We start from the raw sequence: 9,325 nt of genomic DNA, 5'->3' as shown, positions 1-9,325 counted from the left end.
GGGGGTTGTTTTCTCGCTTTCTGTCTCTATGTCTCTCTCTGTGTCTGTCTGGCTAGCGCACGCGCCCTATAGCGAAAACCTCCCCAAAAAAAAAAAAAAAAAAGACAAGAACATTTTTGTTGAGCAGCCTCTCATTATTCCTACCCCCCTGGGAGAAAAAGTTTTAGTGGTTTAGGATCCTTTCACTGTGGTTCCTAACTGCCAGATAATAATGTCTGTGGATATTTTTTTTAGGTCCCTTTACCTCCCAAGATGTCTGGGTCCTGATTAATATAACTCAAAGATGAGAAAACTAGTGCATCAAAAAGAGGAGGGCTTGGGGGCCGGCATGTGGCAAAGTGGTTAAGGGTGCTGGATTCCCACATGGCCAACCATAGCTCAAATCCTGGACCTGGCGGCTCGCTCTCACTCTCTCTCTCTCTCTCTCTTCCTCTGTCCCTCTCTGGTCAAATTCAAATAAATAAATAAAGTTAAATAAAATAATTTAAAAAAAAAAAAGAGGTGGGCTCTCTAGTGCTAGAAACTCCAAAATCAAGTCAATTCTGACAGGACTCATCACCAAGTCAGTCATAATGGCACCTAAGTCCAATGGAAGCCAGTAACTCTTTCTAGACTAAGTAATGACAATACCCACTTACTGCCACCTGACATTTTAATTAGTCTAAATAAGCAAGTTATAGTCCTAGGCACAAATGAATTGATCTAGCCCAGAACCTTGAGGTGCTGAGAAAAAAAGAAATAAATGGTATACTTGATTTCATCTAGCCATTCACATCCGTTCCCCCAAATTCGCCCGTATCTGGAACATCTAATGCAAAAAAGATTGTGAGTCGTAAATTTGCATTATATTTCATGTTAAGTACTAGGTGTTCTAAAACTGAGAGGTACCAGGATTTGTAAAGATACAGAAAATATATTTTGGATAGTTCTAGGCTATATCAATTGTGGGTTTTAATAGCAGGCCAGATCTCCAAGAACATGCTGTGTAGCTGTATATGAACTTGGCTGTTGGTTTCCTTTGCCAGATAAAATGATGATTAATCAGGACTCAGATGTCAGTTGTTTTATGTTGCTTGTGTTCTTTGCTAACAGCTGCTTATTTCAAGCTGTGCTTCCTACATGTCAAATATAAATGCAAAAGCACAATTTTCAGAAGGAAAATTGCAAAATACTCATAAGGTACATTGGACTAGTCCATGTAATTTCTGATAAAGTTCACTTAGTATATTATGTAACTAAAATCAATATAGAGATACAAATTTTCAGAACATGTGAGGTAGCCAGAACACAAACTTATTAGATATATAGTACATCTATAACCTGTTTAGATATTTGTAAATATTTATTGGGTCATCGAAAATGTCATGCACAGTTTTACACAGAAAAACAGAAAAAAAAATACATCATGACTTTTCTGATGCCCAATATTTCTGCAAATATTCTATGCATAGAACATTCCTTGATAAGGTAGTATCAATTTCCTTTTGTATTCTATAATAAACACAATAGAATATTATTGATAAGAAAGTAATACTTTTTATTCTGAATAAGCTTTAAATATTTTGAAGTAGGTAGGTGGTTTGTTCATAACAAGATCCTCAATACTTCCTTATGTGATTTTTTTTACTCAAAAATGCCATAAGAAATAGTATATTTATATGTTGTTTTGTTTTGTTTTGTTTTTTCACATACTGGTTGCAGAAGCAAATCTTAAAAAGAAAAAGAAAGCAAAAAGTAAATTCTGGTCAAGCTTTTCAGGAGTTTAGAAAAATGTATCCCTAAAATTTTAGATGAACCAAATAGAAATTCAGATTTTTTTCTTCTGTCTCTCTCTCTTTTTTTGTTTAACCTAGATAATAAATGTCTAATTTGAACTGTCCATGTGGCATACAGTTCCCAAATTAAATGCTTTCAGAGACTGACATTTTTAGCAAAAGAGGAGGAAGTGAGAATATGACAACACCCAGGCTCTTTCTATACAACTGCAGCCAAATTGTCTCAAAAACCAAGTATGGCCAATTGACTGTAGCATATTGTTTGAGCTATAGCAGGACCCCAGAAACCTAAAACAACCACTTTGAGGGGAGCTCACTAGGATTTATCGTAGTCTAGCACAGAGTCTGGAAGAGAGTGGTACCCTTTAAATTTCCCTGCTTTATCCCTTTCCAAAGCAAACACCACCTGCTATGGACCTTCTCCTTCATTTGCAAAATACAGTGTCCAGGGAAACATCATTCATTCATCTCAATACTATCAAAAAACTTGGGACCAGTAGATGGTGTAATGGTTACATCACTGGACTCCCACATAGTCAACCATCCTTCAAGTTCCAGACCCAGAGGTGTAAAATTCACAGTGGAAGCATTTGCGTGTGTGCCCAAAATCCAGAGAGGAGAATGGAAGAGAAGGGACAACAGGGTGGGGCATCCCCCCCAGGGGGTGATTTCTCTCTTTCTCTCTCACTCTTCCTTGCTCTGTCTCTCCTGCAAGTATGCGCACCTTATAGCAAAAATCTCTCTCTCAAAAAAAAAAAAAAACTTTAGCAACTGGGCCAGCATGTAGTATAGTGGTTAAGGTATGGGACTCCCACATGGTCAACTATAATTCGAGTCCAGGATCCAACAGTTTGAAACACACCTGGCTCATGTGCATGCCCAGAATCCCAAGAGGAAAATGAAAGAGGGGATTGCCTGTGGCCGTCCCCCCTCACTTTCCCTGTTTCTCTCTGTATCTCTGTGAGTGCACATGCCCTATGGCAGAAATCTTAAAATAAAAAGTAAAATAATTCTTACTTTAAAATTGTTTTTAGCAATCTAGAGATGAAAAGGGAGCTGGTAAAAGCTATGTTTGGTATTATTCATTTTCCATGTCCACTCATTCTGGGTTTCTAAAAAAGGTACTTGCCTGTTCTCTCTCCTGCAGGTGGCGAACCTGCTGCGACTCTTCCAGATCCCTCAGATAAGCTATGCGTCTACCAGTGCCAAACTCAGCGACAAGTCGCGCTACGATTATTTTGCCAGGACAGTGCCCCCGGACTTCTACCAGGCCAAAGCCATGGCCGAGATCTTGCGCTTCTTCAACTGGACCTATGTGTCCACCGTGGCTTCTGAGGGCGACTATGGGGAGACCGGGATCGAGGCCTTTGAGCAAGAAGCCCGCCTGCGCAACATCTGTATCGCCACCGCAGAGAAGGTGGGCCGCTCCAACATCCGCAAGTCCTACGACAGCGTGATCCGAGAGCTGCTGCAGAAGCCCAATGCTCGCGTTGTGGTCCTCTTCATGCGTGGGGATGACTCGCGCGAGCTCATCGCAGCAGCCAACCGTGCCAACGCCTCCTTCACCTGGGTGGCCAGTGACGGCTGGGGCGCACAGGAGAGCATCGTCAAGGGCAGTGAGCACGTGGCCTACGGCGCTATCACCCTGGAGCTGGCCTCACATCCTGTCCGCCAGTTCGACCACTACTTCCAGAGCCTCAACCCCTACAACAACCACCGCAACCCCTGGTTCCGGGACTTCTGGGAGCAGAAATTCCAGTGCAGCCTCCAGAACAAGCGGAACCACAGACGCGTTTGTGACAAGCACCTGGCTATCGACAGCAGCAACTATGAGCAAGAATCCAAAATCATGTTTGTGGTGAACGCGGTGTATGCCATGGCCCACGCCCTGCACAAGATGCAGCGCACACTCTGTCCCAACACGACCAAGCTTTGCGATGCTATGAAGATCCTGGATGGGAAGAAGCTGTACAAGGATTACTTGCTGAAAATCAACTTCACAGGTAGGCAAAGGACCTTTAATCCTCTTCTATAGTGCAAGTGGGTAGAATCAAACAGGAACCAACTCCCTCTGCCCCCAGTCAGAAATCTAATTTTAGAGCCACAAAATAACTTCAAACTGCTAAACAAATATTATCCCAAGATGCAATAGGATGGAACTTTGATGTTCTTACTCATTTTTGAATGAATATCTTGGCTGATACACTACCTGGAAATAAAAGACCCCCTTAGACTGGGCTGATAGCCCCACTGTGGCAGCTGACTAGATGCTGGCCCTGCTATGTATGCTGTCCTTCTTGTTCGCTGCAGGATGTGACACATGGGATGTGGGCATTTAATCTTCTTTAGCAGATTTGGCAACTCTCTAAGGAACATGAACTTTCAAGCTTTCCTTGTGGGTGATTTGAGCAAAAGAATCTCATAACTTTCACAGTGGGTGAGAGAAAAAAAAAAAGACGTCACTATTTTTCCAGAGTCTAATTAGGGGCAAAATAGGAAAGATCCCAGACTACGGTAATTTCTAGATATTTGAGTGTATTTTTTCTACTACATAGATACATATCCATCTAGGTACTAAGAGTTGTGGAGTTTTCTCAAATTATGTTATAAAATGACACTTTTTTTTCCTATGATGCTGAGTATAAGACTGATGGAAGTCATTCTAATACAGTAGTGAACATGCAAAGATGCATTCAAAGTGGTTTTTCTGCCTTTTCATTCATTTCTAAATATAGCCTAAATATTTCTAAATAGAGTATTTTGCATTTAATGCATTACTAACATATAAAAAGTACAAAGTATTTATGTCTGCATTCTCTACTAAGGTACCTGTAGTATTAGTTCATTAACATACTTGTTCTGAGTGTATATATTGTAGTACCTAATCAGAAAACAATAAGTAATGCAATTGGGCACTAGAGCTCTTGGTGTCAAAACATCATAATGATAAAATCCTTTTACTTATCTAAGTTGCTAAAAATCACTCCTGCCACTAGAGCATCATTTGAGTCTGCACAGTGTGTTTCAATTGCTTTTTCATCCAAGACCTGAAAGTTTGTATGTTAGAATCATACTACTACTGATGCAGGCTCTCACATCTCCCTTATCAGCGATCAGTCAGAAGTTAAGTGGTCGGAGAAATCACTGGCAATACTGAGGTGACCTCATGACTACTGCCTTCTATTCCAGAATTCTCACTCCTAAGACAGTCCTGAAAAATAACTACCAAAATTACCAGTCTGTATTTTTGCAGATCTTCTTTTCTTCAAAGGTGGTAGAAGTCAGGCCTGTCAGCAACCCTTCCTACTCATCTGATGGATACCACCCCTTAGGATTAGAACCGAACAACTACTAAAAAAGTAGTAAAGATTAAACTTTCTTTTACCTATATTCCTATAGGTATATTTCATATTAAAAAAAACAAAAAAAATGAATAAAATTGAACCAATAATTGAAAATTAACATTTGTCTAAAAATCCTTAACCATTTCCTATTGAAATCTGCAGGAAAATAACAGTGGACCTTAAAGTCAGCAAAAAAAGAATAGCTTTACTGTGAAAATAAACAAACTCTCAGGTATCGACAATGCACTAAATTCTCAGACGAATGAAACACTTCAGCACACACTCCCCCTTCAGACTACCACTGTGGTCATCGTCTGTCTTTATTCATCACACATATGAATTAACTGTTACTCTAGATCATTCCTTATTCCTTAGTATGCAAATACACAAATACATCCATTTATAAACACTAATATAAAGAGAACTCAGGTTTTAGAGAGCCCTTGCAAGATGTTTTATGTAACCAAAACATTTTCTTTCATTCTGCTAACTACTTGGGCCTTAAAAGAAAAGAAATAAGGTCATTATTTGGATAAATAAAGCAAAAGTATCTTCTTTTTATCTGTCTTGTTGAATTGCTGGTTCTGAGTCTACAATTCAGTTTGGCTGTGCAGACCTGACCACAAGTGCTATTTTAGCTTCTCAGTTTGTCAGACATTACCAGTCATTCTCCATCTCTGAAGAGTAGGAGGGCAAAAAACAGATTTAAACTGCAGCAAAGAGACAGAATTCAGACAGACACAAGATAAATATTCTTAGCCATGAGAATTGAGCAAGGAAACACGTTACTATGGGAGGATACCAAGATGCTAAATTAGCTAAATAGCATGTTAAATAAATAAACCAAGGAAAATCTATCACTTTGCTAGAAGGAATACATACACACATGACACATACATATGTGTGTATGTATATAAGGCATCAAAGAATGTAGGTTATATAATGTACATTTGTGTTTATAGTAACCTAAATATGATTAAACATATACACATACTTTTTTTTTTTTACTTTGGAAATGGGTAAAGGATGATAATAAGTATGTATGCGATGCTACTGCTTTAAAATTGAGATGTTCTGGGCCAGTCAGTGACAAAGTGGTTAAAGTGGCTGGATCCAACATGGCCAACTATGTAGTTCTGAATCCTAGACCAAGTGGAGAAGGAAGAAGGGTGCTTTCTCATTTTCTCTTTTTCTCCCTCCTTGTCTGGTGAATGCACATGCCCTATGGCAAAACTACATTAAAAAAGAGAGAGAGAGAGATGTACTATGGAAGCCTGCCTTAGTTAGCTATTGAAAAGCAGATTTGTTGTGATAGATAGATAGATAGATGATAGATAGATAGATAGATAGATAGATAGATAGATAGATAGATAGATATAGATGGATAGATGTAGATAGATAGATGTAGATAGATAGATATACACGCATGCTTTCTTCTGAGATAATCTCTGTTTTTCTAACTTGCATATCGTAGCAATGGACTAGGCACAATAACAAACACTTAGCAGACACTAAACAATCTGTGCAATTGGGTCTAAAACGTCTTTTTCCAGCCATCTGCTTGTACTCAGTGCATTTACTCCAAGGTTCTTCTGACTAGGGGTAGATGTAGCTAATTCCTTAATATCTTTAGTCTTTATGAGATGAAAGAACTGGGTCTCTTGGGAATTTTTAAATAAATTAAAATACTCCGTGGTGTTTTGGTGCATTCCTACTAGCTAAATCCAGCATTGGCCAATATGGGTCTTGTTTGAAGTCAACCCAATTTGAATATTCCTTTTGCCAAACAGATTTTTCCAGAATTAAGTCTTGTTAAAGATTCTTCTAAATAGTGAGCTCTTCTGGGATAGGATCTAACCACTGTCCACCTCTCTATATTCATCTCCTGCTGTACACCCCACTCTCCTTTCCTGGCATTAATACTAGTCACAGGTCCCCAAATATACTATACCTTTATCTTTGCCTCATACTCTCCATACATGCTAGTTCCTCTGCCAAGAACACCATCCTCCACCGCCACCTGCCTTAACTGGTACCTTCACTATCCTTGTGCCTCTTCAAGACTAAATTAATACCCACTTTAGAAAGCATTTCTTGGACTTTTTAAACCAGAATAAGTGTCCTTCCTTTTTCCCATATCATTCTGGAAGTTTGCTTTCTCTCATATCTTTTATCGAATTCATTAACAACTCTTGTTGACCCTACCTTCAAAACTGATCCAGATTCTTACCCCTTGTCTCATCTCAACTGCTACCACCCTGGTCCAAACCACCCTGGTCCAAACACCTCTAACCTACATTTCCGTCATACCATTGTAACTAACTTCCTCCAACCTACCAGTAGCCCGGCCTTTACAATCCATTCTCTACATAACAGCCAGATATTCTTGTAAAACAAGTCAGAGCAAGTCTCTCCCCTGTTTAAATCCCCTAAAGGAGCTCCTTTATTTCTCCCATAGCCTAAGTCCTCATAATGTCCTCCAAGGCCCTACCTAATCTTCCCCTCCCTATACTTACTACTGTCCTGTCATCACTTCTGCTTTCCTTCTTGCTTACCTCATTCTCACCACAGTTGTTTTCAACTTTACAACATTTCACTATAAGTTCCTGCTGGCCAAACAGTTCCCATTATCCCATCAAGCCTTTACTTAAATGTTACCTTCACAGTGAATCTTGAGTCATCCTTAAATCTTCAGTGCACTTACCAGCCCCCTGCAAACATACCACATGTGTAATGTATGTATCCCAAACATAACAAGCACTTAGTAAAATTTGTTGACTATGAAGAGCACTTAACACTCAAACTCATGTTTTCTTCTCCAATTCCATTAGTAGATTGTGAACTCTTTTAAGTCATAGAACATCTATTGCAGCTCTAATCTCAAATGCCCAACACGGTTTCTGACATAGAACAGATATTATGTAAATATTATGTAAACAGATATTATGAAAAGCATTAGTCATGATACAGTGCATGTGTGTACTGAAATGAGAACAGCAACCAAATGATACATTCATACTGTAAATTTAATGTTATTTTTTTCTTCATAAACAGATGAATTTCAAGAAAGAAAAGTAGAATGACTTGTTTTTTCTATAATGGCTTACATTTACCTAAGCACTCTTTAGTTATAATCTATCATTTTATTTTAGATAAATTGAAAACCAGATAACATTAGAGCTGGAAGACAGCTATCAATCACATGTATTATAGATGAAGTCTCAAAACTGAAAATGATTGGCCCAAGGCCATTCATCTGCCTAGTGGCAGAGGCTAGAACTAAAATCTGCATCTCCAGACTGAGGACTGCTTTTGTAGGTACACAAGGACTCTGGAAAGTTGTGGCTTTTGATCCCGAACACCCACTACATTTCTAGCCCACTCTACACATTACTGAAATGCTATCGAAGGAATGAAAGACAATCAATCAGTAGGTTTAAAATTTGTTCCTTTCTGTGTCCCCTTTTATGAGTCCTTTAATACTCCTGAGCTGCCTTTTCAATTAATTGGAGCAAAAGTGGTTTATCAAACATCCAAACTTTGAATGTTGAACCTTAAATTCCAAACCTTCAAAAAGTTGGAAAGCGTTAGTTGTTTTTCCCTTTAGTCATGATACAATGCATGTGTGTACCCATGAGAGTAAAAGAGAGAGGGGGTCTGGTCACACAGTGATCCTACTCAAGCAGTCCACCAGCCCTTTAGATCTTGAGCACTCACACATGTGCTGGTGTGTTTTAGGCTGGTCAGGACAGGGATGCAAATCACAATCACCATGTGGGATCCAGTTTCTCTTGATCAACACATGACTGCTATGTTAGGGAACTAGCCCAGAAATATTTATTTTTTTTAATTACTAAAAATTTTTGGTAGAAAAATCATCCAGAATTCTAAAGTAAATATTTAAGTGAGAATTATGTTTCATGTCATGTGACTTTTCAATATTACTTTGAGTAAAATTCCATGTGCTCATTGCATAGAAGGAAAGGTAAACTACCCAAGACAGTTAAGAACCGAGGAAACAGAGAGGTCTATTAAACATTTCAAGAAATGCAACATTACTGTCACTGTGTTCACGTATCGTACAATCTCTCTTCTTTTCATTCTGATACCAGTTCCAGAAAGTAGGATAGAATAAAATCAGAGCGTTGCAAAAGGCCTTCTTCAAAGATGAGCTTGGCCCTACTCCTTACTTGACAGAGGTAGAAA

General features: G+C 38.9%; 1 protein-coding gene across 1 annotated transcript in view; it reads left to right on the top strand.

Moving 5' to 3' along the window:
* The window catches only part of GRM3 (glutamate metabotropic receptor 3), a 277,783-nt gene that overhangs the window by 188,459 nt on the left and 79,999 nt on the right, over positions 1-9,325 (top strand). Inside the window, exon 3 of the mRNA XM_006158745.2 lies at positions 2,923-3,778. Coding sequence (XP_006158807.1) covers positions 2,923-3,778 — 856 coding nt within the window. The remainder of the gene's footprint in view (positions 1-2,922; positions 3,779-9,325) is intronic.

The sequence above is a fragment of the Tupaia chinensis genome, unplaced genomic scaffold (genome assembly GCF_000334495.1).
Source record: "Tupaia chinensis unplaced genomic scaffold, TupChi_1.0 Scaffold000606_1, whole genome shotgun sequence".
Lineage (NCBI taxonomy): Eukaryota > Metazoa > Chordata > Mammalia > Scandentia > Tupaiidae > Tupaia > Tupaia belangeri.
The sequence above is the reverse complement of the archived record's forward strand: the minus strand, read 5'-3'. Positions and strand labels throughout refer to the sequence as shown.